The sequence below is a fragment of the Sprattus sprattus genome (genome assembly GCF_963457725.1).
Source record: "Sprattus sprattus genome assembly, chromosome: 4".
Lineage (NCBI taxonomy): Eukaryota > Metazoa > Chordata > Actinopteri > Clupeiformes > Clupeidae > Sprattus > Sprattus sprattus.
In genome coordinates this window covers 8,679,223-8,693,364 of record NC_137923.1, presented here as the reverse complement: position 1 = coordinate 8,693,364, position 14,142 = coordinate 8,679,223, and the positions used below count along the sequence as shown (strand labels likewise).

General features: G+C 42.7%; 2 protein-coding genes across 2 annotated transcripts; one reads left to right on the top strand and one right to left on the bottom strand.

Annotated features, from left to right (window-relative positions):
• Positions 1-1,733: 1,733 nt before the first annotated feature.
• ptx3b (pentraxin 3, long b) lies at positions 1,734-3,660 on the bottom strand (the record flags this gene model as incomplete). The annotated part of the gene is made up of 3 exons (XM_080836146.1): positions 1,734-2,350; positions 2,483-3,049; positions 3,576-3,660. 3 exons carry the CDS (start codon positions 3,658-3,660, stop codon positions 1,734-1,736), a joined length of 1,269 nt encoding a protein of 422 aa, XP_080692272.1.
• Positions 3,661-9,232: 5,572 nt separating this feature from the next.
• On the top strand, positions 9,233-14,012 carry ccnl1b (cyclin L1b). Its single transcript, XM_080837786.1, has 11 exons — positions 9,233-9,522; positions 9,816-9,890; positions 10,085-10,197; positions 10,299-10,419; positions 10,504-10,568; positions 12,041-12,140; positions 12,321-12,425; positions 12,595-12,736; positions 12,824-12,920; positions 13,046-13,135; positions 13,289-14,012. The coding sequence occupies exons 1-11, from the start codon at positions 9,271-9,273 to the stop codon at positions 13,656-13,658; spliced, it is 1,530 nt and encodes a 509-aa protein (XP_080693912.1). The 5' UTR covers positions 9,233-9,270; the 3' UTR covers positions 13,659-14,012.
• Positions 14,013-14,142: the final 130 nt, after the last annotated feature.

Sequence of the window (14,142 nt, the reverse complement as noted above, 5' to 3'; positions counted from 1 at the left end):
AACAAACGAGGCAACTCGAAATCATGTATGATTTCATGACATGACTTAAACAAAGACCCTAGTATGAATCATACAAACGTTTGAGCTGTAAATACAATGCTTATACATAATTAATGCAGCATGCCTAATCATATCAGCTAGTGTAATGCTTGGAATGTTACATTTCATTAATTCAGTTTTTTTTTCTTCATCACTTTAAATTAAGACTTGCTGTATTAAATGTATCTTTGGCTTTGTGTGAACTATGGCTATGGCTCAGGCAGATGACCTCTGTTTTTGACTATCTACTAAGTAAGCTAATACAACTCACACTATCTCACAGAGGCCTATGCCTAGTTGTATAGACAGTCATATGAATGACTTCCTCTAAGGGGCACCAAAACCATTGAAATGTGAAGTGTCTCACCTTACTGTTTGTCCTTTGTAACCTCATAAGCTATGCAATCGTTCAGTAACAAAACACATCATCACAATACTAGGCCAACACTCTTCCTGTTTGGACGTATTCAGGGGCAATGTGCTGGTTGGGGATGAGTGTATTGATTCATTGGTTCTGACTTAGATCTAAGCAAGAGATCTAGTTCTCTTCACAAGGAAATTGTCTGATGATTATTCATCACTGGGCACTGTGTTAATACTTTAATAGGCAAGGGTCATTGGCAATGCCCCTGTCTCCGCCTTTCTCACAACTGGAAAAATGTCTTCATCGCAATAAATGTTTCATTTTACGCACATGGGTGTAATTTCAAGAGTGCCGCAAATATGGGCTGGGCAGACGACTGGCAATGGCTTTCTATTTATTGCCTTGTGGTCAGACTTCACCAACTGACAACAGTATTCACAGTATGGCAAACAACGGTTCTGTAATGGGCAGGACAGCCATTACAAATGGCACATAAACAGCAGAGAGGGAAAAGGAGTCAGTTTTTCATTAACAACAATGTAAACAGTATTAATTGTGAGGTACGTGTCCAAGACCAGACTAACTCCACCTTCCATTCAAATGTAAAAGATGGAAAGATACATGCACTTTCATTAGCTTAATGGAAATTACATTGCAAAGCCATATTATGTTTTACTGGTCTTTATTTGTTAAAGAGAATTATTTACAGGTACATAGCTCATGTTCATAGTACACTAAAACTAACATCAAGGAAGCCTAACTGTGCAAAAAGCACATCACCCTGGCCTCAATGTTCATTTGCATTTCAGCATTTCAAATCTAAGGCATTTAAATGTACACTGAATTGAATAATGTTCTATTCTGTATAAAGAACACAAAGCATCATTAGAGTTGAGTGAGAAATCCAGTTCCTGTCAAGGTTGAAATAACTGTATAAATCTTAAGCATGTATTTTGAGTTACCTTGAAATGCTGCTGAAGAATGTTTTATCGCAAAAGAAGTTGCTGAGTTTTTTAAGGAGGTAATAACTTGGCAAGTCCATCTGAACCCACAATGTACACAATGCAACTAAAACACTTAGCTTCCCCATTGATCCATGTATTATAACAAAAATTGCTATGGGTGAATTGTCATGGTGAACAAGGAATTTTAAAAGGGTAAATAAATACTAAAAAGTATTCTTTCCCCTTCAGATGTGTACACACAAGTCAAGAATTCTGTCCATTTCAATCGTAACCTTTTCTTTCTCTTTTCTAGTGTATCATGATAGTGAAAAGGGCCCCTTGTTGGAAATCTCTCTTCCAAAGTTTTCATCCCTGTGGGAAGTCAGTCAGTTGATGTATTGAACACTGCTGTATGGTGTCATCTCTGAGACACCCCAGCCAATCACATTTCCACGATCATCACATGACCCCTCTGGCCTTGCACTCTGTGCGATCCTCTCCGCAGCCAGGACATGGTCCCACATATTCACCCCCGACATCTTGCCTGTGAAGGCCAGCATTGGGTCAACATCTCGCTCCAGCCCAGGACCTCCCCGCTCCTGCCCCAACAGCACTGTGCCATCTGTTGGCAGGACATGCCCCTCGGCCACCCCAGGGGAATGGGCAACCTGCTGCCCATTGACCCACAGGGAAGCCAGACCCTGGTTGGAGCTCCATGTGCCGCAATAGTGCCTCCACTGCCCCGCGTCTGCCACACTCTGTGCCCCCACAAGCCGAGACTCCCCACCGACAGTGAAGTGCACTGATCGCCCCGTCAGGAGAAGCTGGAGCTCTTGAGGGTTCTGTTTGGTGCCATAGGAGAACAGCACTGTCTTGTTGAGGGACTCTGTCACTTTAGCCCAGAGACATGCGGTGAAGGACCTCAAGGACATTGGCCTGTCAGGCTTCACAGTGACAAAGGCATGACGAGAGCGCATAGGAAAGAACAGGGCCATCTCACAGCCTAAGAGACACCCGGACAAAATAAAAGACAAAAAAAATGATTTACACTTAAACATCACCAACCACCAACTACAGTTTCTATGGTCACTTTTGTAATAAGTAGTATGAAATTCGTCTTTAATTTTACACCTACCTGATGGTATGTAACGAGAGGCTGATGACCTTTGGAAGACAGCTAACTGTGCCTGGACTCTCTGGAGGTCTGACGCTACTGCCAGAAGAGTCTTCTCCATCTTGGTTCCATCTGCAGAGGTTGCTTCCTGCTCTTTGGGATGTGTTGGCCGATTCTTCATGGGCGCCTGTCCCAGAGAAGCCCCGTGCCCATACCCACTCTCCAGCTTGACCAAGCGGGCAGCCTGGGCCTTTTGTATGTCCTGTAGCAGGTGGCGTGTTGCGTTGTGCTGTGCCTGGCACTTCACCTCAGCCTCCCTGAGCTGACGCTGGGTGTGGTCGAAGCCTCGGCTCACCTGCTCGCCCAGCCCCGTGCAGGTGCCCTCCAGCGCTGTGGCGCAGGCTCTTCTGTTGTCAGCGGACAGGCGCGCCATCTCGTCCCTCAGGTACTGAAGCTCCACTCTGACCATGTCATCCACATGCTGCATAAGCATGTTCTGCCTCATGTGGGAGTCCTCCAGCATGATGAAGAGCTTGTCCCACCTGCTCAGCTCCCTGGCAGCACAGGGAGCTGCTGTGGGGGTCACCGCTGCAGGAGGAAGGGGAGGGGAGCCTTTAAAAGCTAGCTGGCAGAGACATAGCTGGCTTAAAGATAACTTTGTGGAGTGGATTTTTTTTGTATACACAAAACAACACGCATCCATGAATACAGGGTGTTTGTGCACAGTTCTGGTTTAATTGCATATTGCAATATGGACGATACATTATTTGTTGTGGTAGTGGTAGTGCTCAGTAGTGCTTCATATTAATGTACATATCTTACATTATTCAAAATGAACAGTCATAAACTTCTGAATTAAAAGTTAATGCTAGTTACTGCTTTGTTGGTATTAAAATGCATTGCATTCATTTATGTAGCGGAAGCTGAATGTAAAATGGGCTACGACGGTAAAGTTGTACCATAATGACTAGTTGAAGTTGGGGGTATCTTGTTTTATGAACCCATTAAAATCTAGTTGATTTCATTCAAATCTAGTGAACACATCCACATTTCACAAAGTCATGTTATAAGTACATGTTCATTCAAAAATGAAATAATACCTTTCTAGCCTTACCTTCTGAGGGGTCGTCCTCTGAAATTTCATTGTAATATGAGTCTGCATAGTTCACATCAATGTCCTCGCCATACCCGAGCCCCATGCCACACAGGGTGGAAGAGATGCAAACAGCCACTAATCCCCATGACAGACACATACTTCTCATCATATCAGAACAGCCTTTTGTGCGCAAGAGGAGTCGGTACAGCAGGCTCTACTGCCTGCTCCCCCCTGGCTCGTCTTGTATTCCAAAAATCTTCCTTTGTTATCACTGAGCAGACGGTGAGCCAAAGTCCCCTGATGTGATTTATGCACTGGCCAGCAAGCTGACTGAGCAAACACGAGGCTGGCACTCTCTTTTAAACCCGGCTCATGGGGCAAGGGGACTTGCAGCATGAGGCAGTCTATGTGAGATCCTGGTGGTTGGGTGAGACCTGTTCGAGGTGGGCGTGGGGTAGACGGAGCATGTAAGGAGGCAGGGGGAGTTTCTTTTGCTAAGGGAAGTCTGGCAAAAGTTATCCCAGAGGATTAAGGGTTGACTGAGAACAGAATAGGCTTTGCACATGCATTTCAAGTTTCCAGGATGCCCCAATGATAGATCTTGTTTGAAATTCTGAAACGTAGAGGTTGGTGGATCTTGACAAATGATGTGGACCGGTTTCCATCAGGGCAAATTAGAACCTAACTCAAAATATATAATAAAGTAGATATTAACACTCAAGAATGAAGCACTTACACATGAATAACATTAAAGAGGTGATCTTTTCCCCTCTAGTTAAAAGCATTGTTATAAAGTCTTTGTGTAGGAAATGTATACCCATATACCAAATTCCCAGCCTCAACACTTGGAAGTCATAGTGTAATAAAATGAAAAACTCTTTTCTGCCCTGGCAGAGAAGGCCATGCCCCTTCCCTTTAAATCAGTTTCCAGTTGTCAGAACCAGAATAAACGGTGTTGTGTCCACCCACTGCCAATAATGAAGACCAAAAGTAATTTATGGTTGAGATGGCATCCACTTGTTAAATCCTCCCACAGTAACCTGAGGCACATCGCCCTGTCTGGGGTGTGTCACATCTGCACTTTCAGAGAGGCTGTGTCACGGTAAGGTTAGAAAGAACCACTTAAACAGGAGGACTTGGTGACTGATGTTCCCTTCCCTTCACGTCGTAAATCATATGTACAAACATATGGACACAACTAATCCAACCCTTTTCTCTTGGGTGCTACTGCTCGCTCTGTGCCTCTTTGTGCTTGGAATGATCAACAGCAATGGTAATGCATGCATGCTGTACAATTATAAGTAAGCACACTTTTACATAACATTAGGTACACTGAGTACCCTGGAACCATCTAGGAACCATGTACCATTCAATGCTTGAGAAATTTAGCTAAACAAATGCAGCGAAATATCCTAATGGGATCATATGCTCAATGTCAATGGGATATACGTAAGCCAGCAGGCCAATCACTATGCACAAAGAAATCTGTCTGGCCAAGGAAATGACTTCCACCACAATATGTTTCAATATTTATTTGTTTATATTAATAAAAATGTAGTTGCTTATTACATTATGACTTCCGCATTAAATCAATTATGAATAATCCAGAAAGCCACTGCGTATCAGCTATTGAGGACTGCCAAAACAAAACCTTTGTTTAGTTTTGCTCGGGGCACACAATACATTATCAAATGTTTTATTCTGTGTCTAGCCAACTAAGTTGGAAAGCATGGCTTGTTTGGAATCACACAAAAATGCATGAATACTCAAATACACGTATCTCTTCAATAATTCAACATGTTTCACCCTGGTATGCATTCAGCACTAAGATGCAGTTCCGAAGCTCATCCATGAAGCAGATGTCTTTCATGATTCTGTTGTGCCATTTCCCCTTTCATCTCTCGCCCTCATCGCACCCAGTGACTGGCAGATTTTCTAATGTTGACACTGCAGCCGGAACCTCCAGTGCCAGCTTTATTTAAGTAACTCATCCATGATATTATAATTCCAATTTGGAGCCCCATGAGTTACAAGCCGCAGTAATCAGAGGACAGACAAAGTTATGCTTAATCCTGGTATATTCCTCTTGGCCAAACAATGTGACGCCACACAAACTCTACTGTATTGTTAGGACTTCTAAGCATTATTTATTTAATAGTAAAAAAAACCTTAATCCCACAGCAGCATTTCAGGCAAAGTGTCAGTTCAATGAGAGTTGAATGTTTAAGCACTGTCACAAATTATTGTGTTTCAATCAAACCAGATGCTGCTGATGGAAATGTTTTAAACTTGGCATCCCAAAAAATGAGCTGAAATTAACTAAATGATTAGATAAAAAATGTAATAAAAAATAATTTACCCATGACAAGTAATTGAATCCCTCTCCTTGCCCAATACAAAGGTTAAATGATAATACACCTGGGCTTACGTGGATGGGTGGTGGGTCAAATTGAAAAATTACACAGAGAATTTGCCACAATGTTGTAAGTCTGTCTTGAACATATTAAAAACTGGGGGTATAAACTGAACCTAATTATTGTTTGTCGGGCCTGCTGGGGCATGATCATTTTCAAGAACAGGTCAACACACTATTATTGGTTTCCTTGCTCTGTGAAAATGTCACCGTAGGTGGTAAAGGCTTGATGGGGACTAAGCCCTGGCTCTCACCCATAACAGACTTGTTGTAGCTAATGTACTCTAGATTTAACATCTCATTCTGCCTGCCTGAAACAAACAACTACTGTCATCGGAACAGTCTATTGTCATGGAAAACTGAAATATCATGGGCACTGATTATCAATTACAATAAAAGATATGGTAGCCATTCACAGAATACACAGCACACTTTATAATAGCATAAAACTCTTTTGTTCTGATCATAGTCTTCTACAGTTTATTCAGAACAGTGCTCCCTCTAAGTCAGGGGGAAATTGAAAACATCTGGAGATGGAAATATTTAGACTTTTTAGCCTTCTGGGGGCTGACGGGGGGATTGCACACAGCATGAATGGGGCAACACCACACCTGATGTGCTACAAATGGGCTCAGCACCATGGACAACTTGCGGGGGATGTGAAACTGTACGAAAATATATTTTGAAAATACAAGCTGGTTCCCACTAAGGTTTGGGAATTTCATTGCCCTTTATTGGTAAAACCACAACAGGCTATGAGGCAGACATGTATGACTGAAAAGTTAAAATGACTCAGGGAGGTGAAGAGGGTAGGTGACAGGTTATTAGTCTTGAGCTATTATTACCTGCTGAGAAGTAATGAGGCTGGGTGTAGCCAAAAGCTTAATGCCTCACAAATCATCTATGCTGAGTGCGGGGCACTTCATGAGACTGTGTGCATTTGTAGCATGTGTAACTGTTTTGCGAGTGGTTCTCTGCGTGTAGGCTGCGTGTTTGGGTGAGGGCACTATGGCATGGATTTTTCTATTAACACTCCACTTCTGTCCCCACCCATGTAATAGTCCCAGCGCACACCCCGGCAACCTTACACTGACGCCACATTGTAGAATGGGAAAAAATGACCTCAGGCCTTACACATTGAGACGTCAAGGACTGAAGTGAGCGGTGAGGGGGTCAGGGAGAGCCAAACAGCAGCCCTGTGTTTACTATCAGCTGTCTCCAGCCTCTGCAGTGCTGTGGGTCTGTTCCTGCAGCGCCTCGTTGCCACAGGGTCCTGGGAAAACATTACAACGTGAAGGAAAAATACAGCTGTGCTCTTTTTGTGAAAGGTGTATATTTTGTTCAAGTAGCCTGGGAGAGCAGAGCAGGAAAATATACCCTGATCACAGCAGACTCGTAAACATTTCTCCGGTTGAGAGATTGTGTCCATTGTTGTGTTAGACACAGATCATTAGCTGATACATATCTGATGTCTATCTGTGGAAGGCCACATGCTAGGGTTATCCCATGGGCCACATCTGCACAAAGTCTATTCATGATAGCTGATGTTCCACTGGCCCAAAACAGCCACCCACGAAACAAATGTCTCAGCAAAAATGACATTTTGATTATATGGTTTCCCAGATAGCTATGCTGAACAAGCGATTCACTGTCGTTCTCTAGCTCTTCAGCAGATGCAATTTATTTGTGCATCGGGTTATGTGGTGGTGGAACTTGTTGACTTTCATCATTGTTTTTTTTTCTTTGCCAGTGAAGCCAAATATACCTTTGCTACAGCTATGTGATTACTGAGCAACATTATACATATTTCCTGTATGTCTTCAAAGTCTTGAAATCTACAAAGAGAAACAATTTGAACTTTGTTTTACCCTCAAATACAAAGCACATGTACATCTCTATACAAATGTTCACGTTGACAGAGGCCTAACCCCTGAAGGGGGTAGAAGTTATGGGCTCTTTATGAAGACCTTTGTGTTGGCGGGGAAAAGTCTGGAATAAATTAGCAAATCTCATAATCCCTGCCAGAGGTAGCAATGAATGACCTGAGTAAAGTGTCCCAGATCATGATGTATACAGTAGATGAGAGGCAGGGTTTAGCCTGACAGGGTAACTGCTTTAATAGTGTGGCAATGCAAGCCAAAGTCGATGAACTGGCAAAGCAGAAGACAATTCATTCTTAGAAAATTAGAGTAAAAACTAGCTATCGGTGTGTTACTGGACCTGTGATATAACTAGCTAAACTGAGCTTTGTCAAAGATATTTCCTGGATAAATAAAAAGCAACCACTAGCACTACCTACAGCATCCCACTTCCCTTCAGGCTCCATGGCACATATTGGTATCTCACAACTATGAAAAAGTAAACATTGGTAAAAAATGAATTAAAAAAATCTGTCCAAATTTGAATTGCCCATGTTTTAAATATCTCTGTCTACTAGGTATTGTCTTAACCAGAATATTTCACTTGAAAATACAATATGGTTTTAAAATAAAATTGGGTGACCCTATGAAACACCTATGAAGTGGTGAAATGTTATTTTGTTAAAATGAAAAATCTTCCTAGGTATTATTCATTCACTATATGGAAAGAAAGGCTACTGACATATTTTTAGTAAGATAAAGCATGTTTTATCTCTCCCAGAGAAAGATAGAAAGTTATCGTAGTCCAGTCTGTGGTTTGACCCAGGAAATTGTAATAGAAATCATTCAAGGTTTTATGTGACCCTGAAGGCATCCAAGTAACAATTTAAAACTATACCATTTAAAACTTTTCAGGCACTTTCAGGAAATTCAGGCACCGGAATTTTGGGCTTACATGTCATAGAGTCACACAAAGAAGTGTGAATATTTGCTTCTATAAACCATGTATTATCTTTGAATATTCTGCACAAAGGTGTCTATCTTGCAAACAGTTTGACACCATGCACGTTCTCTAGTATGTTGCATTAGGCCTGATATTAATTGCAGTCATAAGAATAATTGTATGTCCATAAATTGCAAATTCATGACCAGCCTTCTGAATGCAGAAAGACATGATCTGCCCTCTGCACTTAAAGGAGACAACCCATCTTTCCTTTCTGTTTTATTTGGGAAATGTGAAAAAAGCAACAACAAACAACGATGAACTGTTAGGTATATCGATTAACTGGTTAAAACCATGTCAAACCACCTATAATCTCGCGTAAACTTTTTCACCGGATATTATGACACCATTTCCGTTTATGACGCTATACGTTCCGAAGTTTATTTCCGCTACTGGATTTGCCACTGTAACATTCTGTACCGAAGTGAGAGTTTAAAGATGTCTTTGAGTAGCATTATAGCATCTCCTCATTTAAACACACCCTCACTCTCCCTTAGTGAGGGTATTTTAATTGGTGATAAACATTACTCCGAGGTATATCTTGCGATTGATAACTCAATAGTACCAGAGGAAAGGCTTTCTTCCACACCCTCCATGCTCGATGGCCTCGACCTCGAGACAGAGACGGACCTTCGGATCTTGGGTTGCGAGTTGATTCAGTCGGCCGGGATTCTTTTGCGTCTACCACAGGTTTGACATGGACTTGGAAATACTTATAAATGTGATATTTCGAGTAATGTAGACGTTTTGGTAATTCGATTTGGTTTGTATGTTTAGCTATGTAATCAGTTAGCTAGCGTTAGCTAATGCTAGGTTTGGTTCAAACGGCGGTCTTTGTCTACCGGCTAACCATAGCTAGCCATACAACGTCAGCATGACGCACTATGAGTCATTGGCTCGTTAAACAAAACAGGCCGCAACGAAATTACACAACAACTACCGGCTTTGAGTTTCTGTTTTAACTTATTTGTTCTCTTTTTCAGGTGGCCATGGCTACCGCACAAGTCCTATTCCATCGTTTCTTCTATTCGAAATCCTTCATCAAGCACAGTTTCGAGGTACGTCAGAGGGGTTTAACGTTACACTGTATAATCCTATAGAGATTTGGTTCGCAGAATCACTGACTACCCTCGATACCTAGCTAACCTGGTATTGACGTCTCAGATTGGGATTGTATGAAGCATTTAAGCCTTTAGAAAGCCGGTTATTTTTTTCTGGGTAATTTGCAAGACTTTTTGTTATTGTCTTTCAGATTGTTGCAATGTCCTGTATAAATTTGGCTTCGAAAATTGAGGAGTCTCCCAGACGAGTGAGGGACGTGATCAATGTGTTTCATCATTTGAAACCAAGCAGGGATAAGAAACGGTGAGTGGAGTTGTAAACACGTGATTGCACTGAATACGGTATGCATTTGATGAGCTTCACTGTGAGATGTACTGAACGATGTTGTTCTTTTATTGTATCAGGTCATTCACACCCTTGGTTCTTGACCAGAACTACATCAACACCAAAAACCAAGTAATCAAAGCGGAGCGCCGCATTCTCAAGGAACTGGGATTCTGTGTCCACGTCAAACATCCACACAAGGTGAGTTCAACCAGCCATTTTCTGTTCATTCTTACACTCCGGTATTATCTCTACCCACGGTCATCAATTTCTTGTTTTCCTCAGATTATCGTCATGTATCTTCAAGTCCTTGAATGTGAGAAGAACCAGATGCTTGTGCAAACAGCATGGTAAGAACTTTGTTCTCTGTAATAACATGCAGTTATATTGTTGACCTCTTTACTATGGACATGGTGTGGAATTTTTCTCCGTCACAGACAGTTTGACAGTGGAAAATGTACATCCATTTGCTGTGTTTCCACTAGTCTGTCCTTTGTCTATCCACCTGACCTCTTGGCGGTGGATATGACAGGTTGACTTGTGAAAGTGCAGGCAATGATCAGGCCAAATAAAATCAGCTCCTAAGCCAACCAAGCTATATATTTACTATTGAGGGGGGCACGGGGCTGCTTATCTTTGACTCTGGAAGCACAGCTTGGAAGGAAACAGACTTTGTAAACGCTCATGGCACCCCAAGATCAAACTTTCACAGCACACTCTCACTTAAAACTCAACAACCCATATAAGTGATGGGTTGATGATCAAGCTGGAAGAGCGATTGAGCAGCACTTCTGTGTAGTGAGCCAAGCTTAAAGACATCGGGATCTAGTGGAAACACTACACTGTAAAGCATGTATCACATGTTACTTGGTTGGTTGGCACAGACCGTACATGGAATTACTTACTTAAAAAGGTAAGCTAGGGTTTTGTGCTCTGGCCGCTCTCTCTATTGATTTTCAAACGAGTATGAACTGACCATACTGACTTCATGAATGCTTTGACGCCTTTGTTCCTTGGTTATGAGTTTGCATATTACTCTATACAAATAGATCCCTGTAAACGGAGAGCTCTCTTTAACTTTGTCCTTTCTCTACTCTTTGATTAAAGGGTAGCCCATGGTGGTAAGTGTCAGAGAAAACTTCAGAACTCCTCCTGCAGCACGACCACAGGAATTCCCCCCTCCATATTGGCTGGCCTTTTCGAGACGGCCAATCCAGTGAGAGCTCTCAGCGGAGATTCTCTGAATGGGGGGGCCTTTTCTACCAGGCAACATCAGCCTGTGTGCCTGGGGTGTCAAGGATTTGCTTTTTTTGGGGGTGCCTTTGATAGTCATTTTTGTTCAATGCCCAAATGAGTATTAGGCCATTTACGGTACGTCATTTATCCATGGTGTACATATTGCTTAAGTGAATTTATTTTTGTCATAATGATTCCTGCCAAAGAATGAGTGTGTGCTCATCACTATAGTAAAGAGCACTTACTCACAGATATTGGTTGGTGAGCTGACTTGATGCTCACTTGTTTTGATCAATTGGCTACCTTTCAATATACTGAAATATACTGTTTCTCCAGGTAAGCACAGTGCAAAAGTTGTTACACTGCCAATATAGTTCCCTGTTTAAAACCATTAGAATATCCGTCATGATTGTAGGACTACAGTAGGTCATGGGCAATTCTCTCGAACTTCACCATCCTGGCTACATCTTTATTGAGAGAGAAAGGACAAAGTTTGAGGCTCCAAAATGAAGTGACTTATGAGGTATATGCAGGTCAGTGTGGCAGGTGTTGCAAAGTAGGTCTGTATGTGTCCCTTTCCCCCCAGGAATTACATGAATGATGCCCTTCGGACGAACGTGTTTGTCAGATTTGAAGCCGAGACCATTGCCTGTGCCTGCATCTACCTCGCAGCCCGAGCTCTACAGGTTGGTTCATATACTCTGTGGCTTATATACCATGTGTGTGTTTTGGGGCCTTTAGTTTGAAAAATATGCTATAGAACAAGCACTTTGACGCAATTTCCTTTAGTATTAAATCCCTCCTTGTGTGCTAGTTCACTCCAGATTTACGCATTTCCTGTAATTGTGTCTCTTACTGGTTTACAGATCCCCCTCCCCACTAAACCACACTGGTTCCTTCTGTTTGGAGGCACTGAGGAGGACCTCAAAGAGATCTGCATCAGCACCTTAAAGCTCTATTCCAGGAAGAAGGTAAGCGTTACATTCCAATGCATAAGCAAAATAAAACGCCCCATATACATTATTGTGTTGTTTTTAAGCATTAGGGAGATAAATGGGTAAATTATCTAAACAATTTGGTCACGGTCTCCAGAAAAGGGTTCTAAAGGTTCCCTACCCCCTTTTTTCCCACATTTAACAGCCAAACTACGCTCAGTTGGAGAACGAGGTGGAGAAGAAGAAGCTCCTCCTGGACGAGGCCAAACTAAAGGCGAAGGGGCTGAACCCCGGTGGCACCCCTGCTCTTACAGGCGCTGGGGGGTTCTCCCCTGCCTCCAAACCTTGTGAGTTTCCCCGTCTTTCCTCATTTTCCTTATCTTTCAGATGCTTCTTTTGCACAGGTTTTAAGCAAAGCTGTGTACATAATACAGGTTCACCCAGGGAAGTGAAAGTAGAGAAGTCACCACCCATCAAACCACAAAAGGAGTCAGAGGAGAGGCAGCCAATCTCCAAGAATCCCCCAAATGGGTAATAAGCTTTTAAGATGTACTTTAAAAGGCTGCTTGTGGGCATGTGCCTGTGTGAAGGTCTGTGAAGATCTGTCTTTTGGTCAAGAAATCATTACTCAGACTATTGTTGTCTTTACTTTTCAGTCTCAACAAGGATGCGAAGGAAACCTTTCAAAATGGTCAAAACCACAGCCGGTCACGGTCCAGGTCGCGTTCCCGGTCCCTTCACCGACAGTAAGTACTACAACAAATCACAGAGCTCATATTACCACACTATTCCTTATATCTGCATTGTCTTTCTAATTTGAGTACCTTAAAGATTTTTATGAAACAATGTCATGATTGCATATAAATGTAAAACAATCTCGGCATTCTCTACTTCAATAGAATTCCAAGCAGACGCAGTCGTTCAGGGACCTACAGCTCTCATAGCAGCCACAGTCCGTCACCTCGGCAACACAAGAGCCACCGGTCGCCGCTCCTGCCCCACCTCAAAGCCGAGCACCGAAGCAGCGAGGCCAGTCGCCACGCCATCAAAAGGCGGCGGTCCCGGAGCCACTCGCGCTCTACTTCGCGGGACAGAGGGCGCGAGCGCGATCGGGACTACCTGAAGCGCAAGCACGAGCACAGCAGCAGCAGCAGCAGGAGCCACCAGAGAGAGCGGCGGGAACGCTCTCGCTCGAGGGAGCATGGCCAGCGGAGCAAACACACGAGCAGATCCCACTCCAGCCACGGTCACAGCAGGCACCGCCGCTAAGACACCACAGAGCTGGGCTGACGGGCGAGGCTTCCGCGGGGGAGGCCGCGCCTTTACATACTTGACTGCTTTTTTTTTTTTTAGCACAAACTGAGGGGAATACAGCTGAATTGTTGAACCTACAATCAGGGATGGAACGCGCACAGTGGATATACTGCTCGCATTTATTGATTAGATTTACGAATGTTTGTGCATATGTAGTATATTTTTACGGATTCAAACAGAAAGAATTCTTTGTACATACGTCTTTTCATAAAATAAAAAAATAAAACCAACATTGACTGGACTCGTGAGCCTGACATTTGGTAGTAGAATAACAAAAATCAAACACTCAATGTCATGTAATATCGTAAAGCATGTTCTTAATTCAGGGGATATTAAGTTGTAACAAATGAAACAGTAATGCCATACAATAAGTTCAGAAAATGTCTTGTCATGTATGCTTACGTTTTTGATGCGCAACCCTGGTATTCATATTTTCAAA

Excerpts from the sequence above, each read along its gene's own strand:
- ccnl1b (XM_080837786.1), top strand. The coding sequence starts at position 9,271 with ATGTCTTTGAGTAGCATTATAGCATCTCCTCATTTAAACACACCCTCA. Across the intron at positions 10,569-12,040 it reads ATGCTTGTGCAAACAGCATG|GAATTACATGAATGATGCCC; the intron begins GTAAGAACTTTG and ends CTTTCCCCCCAG. Across the intron at positions 12,141-12,320 it reads TCGCAGCCCGAGCTCTACAG|ATCCCCCTCCCCACTAAACC; the intron begins GTTGGTTCATAT and ends ACTGGTTTACAG.